We start from the raw sequence: 14,544 nt of genomic DNA, 5'->3' as shown, positions 1-14,544 counted from the left end.
TCAAACCTGACTTCGATATTCCTAGGATAAATCCATACATCAAATTTATTTCAATCCATTAAGTCCTTCACAAGTTAATGAGCCGAAACATAATTAAAGCTGCATGGATATGATGGATGGATTGTGACGATTAACACAACATGCCCGTTTCACAGAAAGTGTCAGGGTGGCATAAAAAGTGTGACCAATGATAAAGTGGCAGTAAAACCTCACATCCTTATGCATATGTTGACATCAAGACAGTACGACTTGAACATGCTACACAGATGCAGATATTTGATGTTGTTGTTGCTGTTGTTGTAGGGTTTAATGCCATTTTTCAGCACACAATAGGCTATACATGGTAGCCAGTATTTATGGTGGAGGAAGAACCCGGAAAAACCCCGGAAAGAACCACCGACCCACGAGAAGCTACTGGCAAGCTTTCTCACATACCCACATTGGGCAAATCCGAGACTCAAACCCATGCAGACAGAGGTGGCAGATACTTGAAAAAATAAACATGTCTTACAAATGAAACAAAGAAATGAAACTCAAAAATACATGTAGATCATGCAATTTAATTTAATAACTATCTTAACACTGTCATTTTTATTGCAAGTATTCAAAATCTAAATGTACAATATTTGCTCATAAACCAATTCTTAGCATTTTTCTCACATAAAAATTATTCAGCAATAAAATCAGTAAATCTTTAAAAGGAGTGCATCCAATAACTCAAATGATACTGGAACTGGCATGGTCTTCACAAAGTCTATTTTTTAAACAGCATAATTTTAGACAGTAAATTTTTTATTCTGAACCATGAGAAATGTGTGAAAAGGTGTCATTTTCAGGATGCTACCTTTCTCATTGTCCTTCAATTGATATTAGCAAGTTCAAAGTCTTTCTTTAAATAAATTTTCTATCAAGAACAAGTTTTTCTACAACAGTCCTGAATGTTTACATGTTATGTCAATGAGCATAGAAGGTCTTCAAATCATGAAACTGATGAGGCCAGTTGAACTTCGGGATGTCACTATCACATTACTTGCAGAAAAGTTGATTCAGCAAAAGATATGCAGTTGATCATCATTGATGATATTAAGTCCACACACATTTAATTATCCTTAAAATAAGCCACTATCATTCTTCTTCTTTTGCAGCTCGCTGAGCTAGTTGTTTTTTCAAGTCCTTATACTGCTTCTGAAAAGAAAAAGAGTAACACATCTGAAGCAACAGAAACAAACTTACTATGTTTTTTAATACTGTTCAGTCTAGGTAAGATTTACCTTCCCTAGAAATAGTTATCTGCCCCTACTGAGCCAACTTCCTGAAGATTTATTGTTTAATGTGAATATCAATTTGCAACTGTTATGTATTAAATGAAAAAGTTCAAGAAATACAATGAATACTCCAAATATATTGGGGTACATTCTGAATATATTTATGCTAGTGCATATAATTATCCATAAATGTTTAATGCAATGTAATATTTTTGTTATGGAAGGATCATCTATAAAGTGACAGGCTGATTTGTTGTTGTTGTAGGGTTAAACACCATTTTTCAGCACACAATAGGCTATACAAGGTGGCCAGTGTTAATGGTGGAGGAAGAACCTGGGAAATCCCCAGAAAGAACCACCGACCCTCGAGAAGCTACTGGCAAGCTTTCTCACATACCCACATTGGCCAAATCCGAGACATACATATGCAGTGTTTTATCTACCTATGTGTCATGTGTTAAATATGCAGTCTTTTCCGATTTGACGCACAAAACTTGTCGCCGGTATGTAAACTGACGCACCCCAATGTTAAGTTTTGCTGATTAACACAAAACAAAGGTTTGATCTAACTACTTTAATGGCTAGATTACAACTTTTCCAAACAGGGGAAACAAATGCACATCAGTTTCTTATGCTAACCTTATCATAATACATAAGGTTACAACTGAGCACGGAGTCTGGAGGTGACCTTATGTGACCTGTAACTTGTCACATAATTTGAAGCAACAGGATGTTAGAACCATACAATTACCACACCCAAGAAAGAGGTGGAAAATAAATTTGATTTTAAAGTGATTTCATGAGAAACTTATTTTATGTGCCCTTGTCATGCCATGAAGCAACAATTTCCATTTGCTCAATTGTATGCCTTGCATTGTTATAAGATACAGTTGGTGTTTGACTGAAAGTGGCGTCCAAGGCAAAAAAATTTAAAAGAGATCCAAAACAAATGAAATCTTTCAGATTGTGACTGACTGATGATAATAGTATTGTTACTGAACCAGTGGAGCCTTCATCATCCAAAGATGAGGTAACAGTTACTCGTAAGATAAAACATAATTGTGTGAAGCAATGGTTGACAACATACAGCTTGATACGTTTTCAAAAGGAAGTTAAGTCGAGCGAAGAATGTGTTTTGCCATACAGAGGCTAAAAAAACAAAACTCCATGAAGAAATGTGCAAAAAACAACTTTTAGAACTGTACATTGACAAGCCATGTTGGGTTACCAGAACACAAACTGCTGATTGTACAGTACCAGTCAGATTTGAATGCAGTTTTACAAAAACATTCTTGCAAACAAGACATAGTTGTGAAAGTACTATTTAAGTATGTACATTGGCTGAGAGTAGAAGACGTCCCTTTTTTAAAATACAGATCTCTTCTTTAATACACGACTCAACAACTGAAGAAATTGATTCCATTTGGCATTCTGAAGAATTCCCCCATTCAGTATGACTTGGCTACTACCTGTTCAGAGTTACTAAGACAGCCTATCAAATGTTGTTGAGGATAATCTTATACATGACCTGCAAAATCCGCCATTTGTGACAGCATTGGCAGATGAAAGCATTGACATAGCCAACAATAAAAGCCTTGTCATATATGCTCAGATTATTTCTGATGACATGAAACAATCAACAAGATTTTTAATAAATATAGAATGTTCAGATGCTTCTGGCAAGAGAACTGCTTTATTGGCTTGAGTCATATTAAATAACTAATACTTCTGTTGTGTATTTAAACAATATAATTATTTTTTAAAAGCAGCTGAAGACTAATCATCGGCTTGAATAAGACTCATAGGTTTGGATTCTGACTCACTCTTTTTTTGCCTTGATGAGTCATACGACTTATATGAAGTCACTTGTTGAAAAAAACACTATATATATACATGTATACATGTATGTATGTATATATACATGTATACACACACACACACACATACATACACACACACACATATATATATATATATATATATATATATATATATATATATGGTTGTTTAAGGTCATTGGCAATGCAAATAGGCTTCATTGGGTGGTGTGTGTTGTATAGCCAAATATCACTTATATTAAGTGATATGCTGAAAATGTTACATTTACTTTTTTTTAAATGTCAATGAAATGTACAAGTGCAATCTCTTTTGTGGAAAAGTATTTGACTCAACAATAACTGTTCAAAAGTTCTTGCCAAAATATTTAATGCTGGAAAGACCCAAATAAACAATATCATAAAAGATAAGAGTATTCTGCAGCAGTCGGAAAAAGATGTAAATGGAAACATAATGATTCTAAATGTCAAGTGACATTTGTACCAAGATTTAAATGTTTCTCAATGGTTTTGTAATGCTCATGCCATCAATACCCCACTCGCATTTCACACTTAAGAATCAAGAACTATTAATGTATGTTCACTTGAAATAAGACTATTCTTGAGAAGAAACTTTTAAAAACAAATATTACTTTTAAATTGAGATATTAAATGCTTTGAAGTTACAAGTAACATTCTTGTCTATGCACACATACATTTACTTCTCATTGATGGCAAGGCCACCCATCTTAAAAGGCCACTTTACCAGTGAAGAAAAGGTAACTATATAAAAGGTGGACCACTGTATTACAATTTTTAGCGATTTCTTCACAATCAGAGTAATGTTTCACACCCTATTTTGATGCAGTGTCAAACTCCCAGTTCTCAAGAGAATGTATCTCTCAGTGATGTCCCAATCACATCCGTTTACATTATCAAGAACAAGTCAGAGAGAAATACGTTGAAAATCCTAACATTATCAGCTATTAAATGAACCAAAAGATACATTTATGTACAATAAAGACATGATACAACAAATTCTTTTATTTCCAATCAGTAAGTCCTCATGAAAATCCTTACCAACTATTCTGATGGGGCAACAACTTTGCGCCATAATAGGCACCCCGTCTGCTACTAGTGTGATAGCAATGTGTCTCACATCAGTAGCACTGTTCAGAAGTGTGAACAGTGTTAAAAAGTTTGATGTGATCTGTCATTTATTGATGTTCATCAGTGGTTCTTTTTTATTATAATTTAAGCAAATTTACAGGACATACTTTTGATATTTTTTTATAATTAAATCTGTATCATCAAAGTATTGAAATTCTGTCTGATAAATAGGCATTTTTACTTTAACAGTAATTTTTCAAACACACTTTATGAGAATATTGATATTCAGCTTATTCTGACCAATATTTATAACCTGTTCGATAATGGTAAGAATGACAAAATACTGAAAATGAAACCTTTCCCCTGTAACTTTTTGTCTTCTCTCTCCAATTATTTGCACATCCAACAGACTATGAAGGATGCAGAAGTTCTGAATTCCCAAAAACAGTACATTCAAGGAAATGAAAATTCATAATGAACTTTTTAAAAATAGGTCATACTCTAAATCTAGTATTTTTAATACAAGTGATCAATTTTATAAGAATAGTAATACCAACATGATTTTTCCCCAATTAAATTCTTTGGGCCAGAAAAATTATCTCCCAAGAGCAAAATTATGATAAAAAGCACCATGTCAGTCAATTCTACACAGTGATATGTCATTTCTGAAAACATTGGATCACGTGTTGTTTTTGGTAGAAAATCTAATATGTATCAAGAAAGTCCTTTGTCCTTTAATTAAGGACAGTGATATTCATAAAGCATACAAAAATATCCCACATTTGAAAATGCATATGAAATTATGATTCTATATTTGAGCATGAAGAACCACTCCATGACCTTCTTAAACTTATAACCCATAAAATCCTATTTATCTTTTAGAATAATACAAATAAATACCTTATTTCAATGATGGAAATGTTTACCTTAGAACAATATTGCAACTTAATCCAAGTTTCTAAGTTTGCAAGAAATTGTCCCACACGTACACCACCCCCTCAACAACTCGTTCATAATGAGGTCCACAAACATAGATCATTCTGTAAACAAGGGCATAAGTTACAGAGGGACCTTCCAAAAATCCAATATGCATCGAGAAAACCAAAAGGGGTGGGGGGCTAGGGAACTGGGCTGTGTAATGACTAGATCCTCATTTAACAATCGCGTTCATAAGTTGATAACAAATGTTCATAACACACTTTTTCTAATGAAGTTGTTTGTGATTCAGTATAAATTACATTTATTTTCATAATGTCCAACATGTGAAAGATCATTAACATAGATCCAACTGGTTTTAACAACCATCACATGTGCACAAAAACATCTGTGTATTACATCACTGCTTTTTGTTTTGTTGATTAGTCTGGTTCCCATAGTGTTATTTAATTGTATAGCACCAAATAGGGAGTCAATGAAACAGGGAACTAAACTAACTGTTGACACACCACCAAACAAAATTCAATTTTTTTCAAAATCTAGCGACATTTATTTCGTGAGATAATTGTCTAGTTGAAACGCAAGTTTTGTATTGTTCAATTAGTACAATATTGATGTCACAATATCACTGGAAGTAACAGTGAAACTTATCATGCTTGAGGATATTTCTAAGTGCCAGTCCAGGAATTCTCTGAAACTTGATTGCCCTTAATGGTATGTATCTGTTCAACCAAGCTCTTTACGAAGCATTCATTTCACTTGGTTGCCTTGCTATTGTTGGTCACAGTTATAAATGAGTTGGATATTTTTAAGGTTGCTGAATTAAGTTACATACACAATAACATTTATAACAGTATTTGATTGATCGAATGAAGCAAGTTCAGCTGACATACGAGTGGTGGCATTAGATTTTAACTATGTAGGATTTACATTTAAGTTTTCTTTTATTCCACTACCTTTATTTGATTCAAAAGACATAATTAACATGATAATACAAAGGAAGACAGCTTTTAAATTAGTGCAACAATACAACAAATACTTCAGCAAGTCAGTTTTAAAAACTCAGTCAGCACTTAATTAGGTTCTCAGAGAAATGCTCATGGACATAGCTGTTATGGTAGATTGACACATTTTACATTTAAATACACATTGCATTTATGATGATTACACTTTAGAAAACTAAAAGAAAGAACTAAAACACAAATTTTGCTTAATAAAAATTATTTAATTGGAATTAAATATTAATGTACTGCCTACACTAGGCATCTGTGACACTTTCACTGATTGAAATTTCCATCAATATCTTTAATTACGGTGTACTAAGAATGTTGTTTGGAAAGAAAGGAACAACAAGTTATATGACTTCTTATTAAAAGTTCATAATTTCATAATCTTCATTAAAATTTGCAACTCATATCTACCGTTTTTAACCATAAAACAAGCAATATATCAGCATTTCAGTTACCAATTTTGATCGCGATTTTCTTCAAGTTCAACAAACACGGATCAATTTATTGGTATGTTTTGGTTAAAACAAATGGGATCCACGCCTGTCTCTGTGGTATAAGTGGGTTGGCGAGTTGTCAGGGTGCGAGTTATTGTGGGAGTTGTATACTTTATCGTTTGCTAGATATTCCCAAAACTCTGACTACTCATTCCGATGTTAACCAACATCAGAACACCCTATACAAGGACGTAGTCCTACAATGTAAGACATAGCACATGTTTTTGTTTTAGTGCTATGTCTTACTATCCAAATAATGGCCTTGTAAAGCGTGTTCTGATGTCATTGACATCAGAATGAGTAATCAAGTTTCAGGAACATCTCTCACACTTGACAGCCTATATTAACACTCTTCCACTAATATATGTGTAATTAATATATTTACTGTTTGTTGTTTATCCTGGCGGAATGAAAATATGACACTAGCAAATCGCATTTTCACATTAACGCTGACATACATCTGAATTTGTTGCAATGCGACGGTAGTCGAAGTATGCCGAAGTTCAAGTAGGTTCATGTTGGGGATATGTTTCTTGAATGAAACAAACCATTGCTTACAATTCCAATAGGAATAATATATTTTTGTTTGTTTCATTACAGAATAATATTTCAACTTAACCCAATTTCTGCCTTCCTGACTTTCATCGCTTTCCAGTGAAGTGAAATGTAGGCCAACGAAACTTGAAAACGGGTCCATTTCTTTTGTAAGAATTTTAATTTATAAGAGAAAAGATATCAGAGTAAGTAAAGTCTGACTAAAACATTATGACCCTACTTTGCAGAAAAGCGTTGTTAGTTTAGTTGTCAGTTGCGTGAAAATTTGACTTTCGTAATGATGTTAACCTACATCAAAACACGCTACACAGTGCCGTTAGTTCGGCTCTAAGACCTTGACGCCCACAACATAAATATCAGCGTCGAGGTCTTACAAGTAGGACTATACAAGGCCGTTATTTGGGTAATAAGACACTAAAGTAAAAACATGCGCTGTCTTACAATGTAGGACTAATGTTTCTTTCATGTAGATGCAAATCATCTTCAAATAATCAGCGCCTACGTCTATGTAAGATATATATATATATATATATATATATATATATATATATATATATATACAATATTGATGCTATGGACAGGGTTGCCCTTCACAGGTGTTGCATGAGACAAATGTAAATTCGGTTGCTTACTCCTGCGTTAATTCTGTCAAAGATGTATTCGGTGCCCTCATCGAAAGCTCTCTCAAAGAACAGGGCTCCAACAACAATTGTGAGCGTAAACATCGATGTACGACGAAACAGTGTTTGGTAGATTTTCGTGGCGATACTGACTGTGTTGACCCCCATGTCTTCTGTTTCTAAAGAAGTTGAACTACTTTCACAAGGTGACGTAAAATTACTAGCTCCTTCAATCATATCTTTTACAAAATACATAAAAAACACAAATCGTATTTTACTTCATTCATGCTCTTTTTAATATTAGAAGAACTATCTAAATAAATTTTATCTTTATATGAGAACTATTTTTTTATATGTGTGATGAAGTAATAAAATCTATCTATCGAGTGGAGATCTTTCTGCATGGGAGGTAACTCATATTGATACATCTTAATAACGCTTTCAGCAAAGGCAAGAATTTCGGATAAACATGTATTCTAATTCAATAGAGACGATTCAGTTAATTATGAATACATTTACGTCTACAGTACTGAATAAAAATATCTTCGATTCAGCTCTGGTGTATTTCAATATAGTCATGGTCCAATGCGAGTAAAAGTTTGTGATTTTAAAACGTATTGCTATGATCAATTTGGAAACATTTGAAAACTAAATAGATATAGCTCACAGTGAGGTATGACTTCATTCTGTTTTTGAAGTCTTTGCCTCTTTCTGTGTTAAGCAGATCTCCCAGTAGTTCATTCATATCCCTGGAAAGCATCTAAACTTCTTTAAATATTTATTTACTCTCATTTATTTATTTGTGGACACTTCGCAGCCTGCTTTTATGAATTTCTTTGGGTGGTATTTCTTTGTGTTCTCGTTAGTTTGATTCTTTTAGTACCTACTAATAGATGTGTAACACTGGAGGTGCAATAAATCATTGCAAAAAATAAAATACATGTACATCTGATAGTTTTAGACGATCTAATAGAAGCCATTTAAAAACTGGATTTCCATTGCAAACTAAAATTGTATTGATTGATATGTATTATCATTCCAACACAACAATAATGTACAATGTTGTATGCATACAGTCTGGTTTTACAAAAACAAACAAAACATAATGCAGGTAGTTTCATAAGTAATTACGTAGGTCGAGCTTAATATAACTGGTGTCCAATATTATCAATTATCATTCACTTTCAGGAGAACATCCCTAAGTATATGACAATTTATATACTCTATATTGATTTGAATTAATTCATGCGTATATTTTAATTGTAGCACGCATATATGGAAAAGCTGTTATTGTTGTTGTTGTTGTTGTTATAGGGTTTAACGCCATTTTTCAGCACAAGATAGGCTATACATGGCGGCCAGTATTAATGGTGGAGGAAGAACCGGGAAAACCCCGGAAAGAACCACCGACCCACGAGAAGCTACCGGCAAGCTTTCTCACATATCCACATTTGTCGAGCCTTGGACTCGAATCCACGCAGACAGAGGTGAGATGGCAGTGATCCGTGACGGACAGCGCTTTAGACCACTCGGCCACTCCGGGCCCCTTGGAAAAGTCGTTTAGGTATGCACCAATAAAGATCAAGGAAGCATATGCATGACTTATTGCAAAGAAAATTATTTTAGAGGGTGGAGGTGGGTCTGACCCTAGGGACAAATTGTTCGTGGTTTGGTTTTTAAAAAGCATAAAAGGAAAACCTTTGTACACACGGGGGGTGGGGGTGGTGTGGGGGTGGGGTTCAATCCTCTATGGATAATTTGTAAGGGGTTTTATGTTTAAAAACATAATAATTAAAACCTCATACATACATTAATTCAAAGTATAGTATAGAAAACGATACCTATGCAAAGGGAATAAAGCAAAGAAATAATATACATGTCAGCCTTGAATTTCAAGACAACATGAAAGCATCAGTGATAGTCCACCGAAGTTCTTGTTGAGAGGAAGTTAACATCGTGTAAATCAGCAGTGAATATCATGGTGGAATAAAGTAAATTTCGAGTATTTATAATTATAAAAGACGGACTGAAAAGACATATTTAAGGATGCATTTGCTTCGAGCTGGAAACATTTCACTGATTGTACGATTTCTCAACAAATCTTTAATATATTTATATTTTGTTTCGTTTTTTAAAGAAAGAAAAGAAATTATGTCCCAAAGATTCATTAAATAGCATTGTTAGATATTTACGGTAAACATCAAACTTGAGCGCTTTAGATATTCGACACACCCATGGTGTGTGCGTTTGTGTGTGTGTGTGAGTGTGTGTGTGTGTGTGTGTGTGTGTGTGTGTGTGTGTGTGTGTGTTTGCATTTCGTGTAAACCGAGGACATTCATGAGATTACACACCAACGTACCGAGGACACTCCTCCAACCGGGGACGTCCTCGGTTGGAAAAATGGTAAAATCTTGCTTCTCCCAATTATTTCTGCCTCGCATAACGTAAAATCATGATTTGTATGAAGGTCCTCGTTTACACTCTTGGTACTTTTTTGCGATTGTGGAATGTATCTTGCTTCCAAAGCTGGCAATACACATGCCCGAAACCATGTCCTCGATTGCCTGGTGGAAAACTTGTAAAGAGATCTCCGCTATCAAATTACATGTTGCAAGACTTATTATCTCCCTTTAGATCCAAGCATCAGATACCAGTAGTGAAGGGGGACGATATAGACACACTTACTAATGGTATATAAATACGGAACCATCCTGGAAATGGGTGAACCTAAAATAGAGTATGTATGGGTTAGTCTGACCAGGATTGGTTACTAATGAAAGTTATGCTGCAGGAAAAAGAATATTTTGAGAGCTTATCCTAGTTGTAAGTGAGAAGAAAAAAAAATAGCGACATTGTTTTATTGATCGAATGTCAGTCCTTTAACAGTCTTGAGTTTGGAACACTCATTACTAAAATCAGCACCTGACTGTTTGGTGCGGAATTGAAAGCACATGTTTCAAACACATGCAGGTTCAGAACATGCCGCGGCTCATATCCTTTCCTCTACACAGAAGCTGACATCTAGGTTTCGTCTATAATGCTAAATATATGTTTGATTTTAAGTTATTGAATATTTAATATCATCGTGTTTGCATAGGTTTACTATGGGAACTAAATTAGTACCGTGAGTTCTATATGGATAATGGGAAAATACATTACAGACCTCACCCCGGCCCATATACGGACAAGGGAAATCTCAGTCAGAAACACCTTGGGACTATGTACGGACAAAAGTATTGGGATTGTATAGGGACAATGACCGTGTTTACCCAAGACAGAGTATTTGACAGAACCTTCCCGCTACTTTCAGATGATTCACGCCAAAACCAAATACATGAAACACGTGGACATCCTTCGTAAGGACTTGATACTGGTCAATTACGAAGAAAAACTGGACGTTATACAAGCCGACGAATTTGGAAATGTCATCATTGCGGCTTACGTGACAGCCCGTGCTCGCTGCTTTAGTACTGTTAGGCGATCGCGTCCTGTACTTTGACACCGAGAGCTGAATCTACATCGATCTCCCGGTTCAACGTCACCATGACATCAAAGGAGACCGTTTAGGAGCCTGGACAGACGAACACCTCGATGACAAGATTTTAAGTTTCACTAGTGGCGGTCCTAAAAGTACGGCTACAAATACTGGGACAAACAAGGCGAAGTGCACACGGAATGTAAACTGAAAGTCTTGGCACTGAATTATCGCACAAGCCGGGTGGTGAACTTTGGCGTTGCAGTCTGGAGAGGATGGAAACTTTAAAGCGACCACCTACGAACCGCACAAGATTGTTACCCACTCACCAAATCGTCAGTCGACGCTTGGAAAAGCCGCGTCAAATCGTCTACCAGAACAGAGCACGGCTTCCCAATCACTTCACTTTACCGTACGGTCACATCAGTATTGGTCAGCATATAAAAAGGGACAACGTCCAAGATCTATAGCTCATTGTCACTACCAAGACCAAGCGAGAAAGCTGAATCCTTTTAAACAAGCATCATTCAAGTTCGGTGATTCTCAAGTGGAGTGTGATGTTGTGCCTTGCGATGAGAGCGATGCCGTACGCTGCGACCTCAGTGATGCAGTAAAGCATCATGGGAACTTTGCTATAACTACTTCTTCTACCATACCTACCATGAGAGGACTGATTCATTTGAAAACGTGCCAATGGTCAGACATTGTTCAACTGGACGTGGACCAGAAGACTTTGATGTCTACTCATTCTACTTGTTACATGTTGGTCATACGACAACGAGTTCCAGAGGAAGAGTTAGAGGATTACCAAAATCTTTTACGTTATCGAACTTTGTCTTAAGAGGAAAATTCTATTCGATGTGTAGCGTGTGAACTAGTGATTAAACAATTTATATTGGTCACTAGATCATCTTAGAACATACGATCATCTCTGTTGCAGAACGTACACTTATTACCTGCGACAAAAGAGGGTATAAAACGGGCTACCATGCCACAACCTTTATCAGAAATGATACAACAGATTCCGTGGAAGAAAATCAATGAGAATATTAAAAACAGTGGAAGATAACCAACATTTATCACAAGAGCTGTGTCCATTTAATTGGGGTCGTCGTGTTGTGTGTGTCTAAGTGACTTGCTTTCTAGGGTTTCGTTTACCAGCCGATTCCTTGTGGACTCTTTACCAACAGTACTTGCCACCAAAAAAGTTATGAAAGTGGTCCTTTAAAATGAGCACGCGATACGCATGTTATTCAAAGCCTTGCGTTTTCATCTGGATACTTCTCGACCTCTACGGGAAAAATGATTCGTCAACTTGTAGGTGCCGAAGATGTGTATGACGATGTGTGTGTAGCTTGTGACTTACACCCTCATTAGACGTATGTATGTGACTGGAAAAAATGAGATTTTGAGACTTGGACCAAAGAAGTCGCCCATTATGCTAAAGAGTTGTGATCCTCAATTCAAACGTCGAAGGAAAAAGTAACTTTTAAACCTGTGTTAGTGACAGAGCCAGAAGAACCCGTCACCGATGACAACCACTCCCTTCAGGACAGGACTGTCATGGACATTCCCTAAAAACCATTACTGGAGGACACCTGTGTGACTGTACCCAATGTAGAGACAATACGAACATTATGCACTGTCCCTAGGACACCTTGGTTACTAAAACATGTTCTACAGTGACTTGTTTATATTCCACTTTGATCGCTTTGATCTGTATTTTATCATTGTTATTAACCATTTGGCTTTTATGTATTTTTGTATTTCGTGTTGTTCCAGTTTAACATGCAACAAACGTGTTCTGTAAAAGATAAAAACTCTTGTCTTGTCTGTCTTCGTGTCACAAGTGACATTCCTTGCACAATGGCTACCTCTGCTGTCTCTGCTCCCTTTTCCTCCAATTTCAAAGTCATCGACAAACACTTAGCTCGTACCAGCTGGGAGGCCTTGTATCTTCGCCATCCCTTTAACATGTTAATTGCCTGGCCTAGTGTTAAGGCAAACCGAATTCGTCAAATGTCTGATCGAACATAAACATAATTTGATCGATCGTCCACATCAACGGATCGTGTGGTATTACAAAGAGTGGCAATCGGCGTACAGCCTCTTGCGAGAAAGTCAAGGCGATTCCATGGTGTTTCTGGAAGGCATTCCTAGTGAAGACAACGGAATCGTGTCTGACCGCCGTCGAACCCCTCTGGTCATTTTCGATGACATGTTAGGAGAGGACGAAGAAGAAATTAAACTGCGGTTCACGCACAAAGGGCATCATCGTAATGCCAGTGTCATTTACATTACTCAAATTATTTTTCAAAAAGTAAAGCCCATCATACCACCAGTCTCAATGCTCATTACGTGGTCTTGTTTAAAAGCCCTCGAGATAAATCGCAAGTGCAAGTCTTAGCCACACAGATAGGAACGCAGTGGTTGACTCATGAGCACGACGATGCCAATCAAACCCCACACACCTATTTACTCGTGGATTTAAAACCCACCAATCCCGACTATTTGCGATTTCGTACCCATTTGTTTCACCACTGGTGTCAAGACGAAGGGCCTGTCCTGTCCACGTTCCCTTCGTCGACTTAACAAAAGATATCCATAAAATCCTCGGACACTTTGGGTCTGTCTCACACAGTGTCAACATAACGTTTCTTCAGTCTCATCTTCCCGTCAAATTTATTCGTGTCTTGTACGTCATAGGTCGCGAAAAAGATCCCAAAATACGTGCTTGTGTCTTAGAATCCAGTCTCAAAGATGTTTTACGATTGTTTACAGTGACAGCAAGTTAATTACTGTAATGCATCATTCACATTCCTCGTCAAACGAAACGTTTATTTGACAGAAGCAAAGTAGCCTTGACACAGTTGGACGATCTCCTCATCGACACGCAAATCAAAAAGCAAATCATTTTGAAATTTGGAAGGAGTGGTTCTTTAGGATGTGTCATCATTTGCTCCCTCTTAAAATGGGATCCTAATGCCCCCAAAGTTCTCCCCAAGAACAAAGCTACTCCGAAAAAAAGCCAAACGAAGCTCAAAGAAGAAAAAGAGCAGTGGTGTCAAGACCAGGTCACAACCCCAGAAAATGAAAAGTCCACAGAAACAGAAAAAGAAACGTCCCCCAAAAAGAAATGCCCCAAGAAAACAGCTTCTACTCGCAAGTGAGACACTTCTGCCAGGACTCAACCTTACATTCGCAAACCACGACCTGCAGTGACGGTCACCGCCTCTCCAGTATCCTCAGGTTATTCCACTTCTCC

At 36.5% G+C, this 14,544-nt stretch overlaps 1 protein-coding gene across 1 annotated transcript; it reads right to left on the bottom strand.

Moving 5' to 3' along the window:
- Positions 1 to 544: 544 nt before the first annotated feature.
- Positions 545 to 8,008, bottom strand: LOC149775414 (cytochrome b-c1 complex subunit 9-like). The gene is made up of 2 exons (XM_089943582.1): positions 7,817 to 8,008; positions 545 to 1,185 (listed from the first exon to the last, which is right to left on the bottom strand). The coding sequence occupies exons 1-2, from the start codon at positions 7,970 to 7,972 to the stop codon at positions 1,126 to 1,128; spliced, it is 216 nt and encodes a 71-aa protein (XP_089799708.1). The 5' UTR covers positions 7,973 to 8,008; the 3' UTR covers positions 545 to 1,125.
- Between the last annotated feature and the right edge of the window lie 6,536 nt (positions 8,009 to 14,544).

Source organism: Sinohyriopsis cumingii, chromosome 19, assembly GCF_028554795.1.
Source record: "Sinohyriopsis cumingii isolate HCF-2022 chromosome 19, ASM2855479v2, whole genome shotgun sequence".
In the NCBI taxonomy this organism is placed as follows: domain Eukaryota; kingdom Metazoa; phylum Mollusca; class Bivalvia; order Unionida; family Unionidae; genus Sinohyriopsis; species Sinohyriopsis cumingii.
This window is presented reverse-complemented; position numbering and strand designations above follow the sequence as displayed.

Excerpts from the sequence above, each read along its gene's own strand:
- LOC149775414 (XM_089943582.1), bottom strand. The coding sequence starts at position 7,972 with ATGGGGGTCAACACAGTCAGTATCGCCACGAAAATCTACCAAACACTG. Across the intron at positions 1,186-7,816 it reads TTGACAGAATTAACGCAGGA|AAGCAGTATAAGGACTTGAA; the intron begins GTAAGCAACCGA and ends TTTTCTTTTCAG.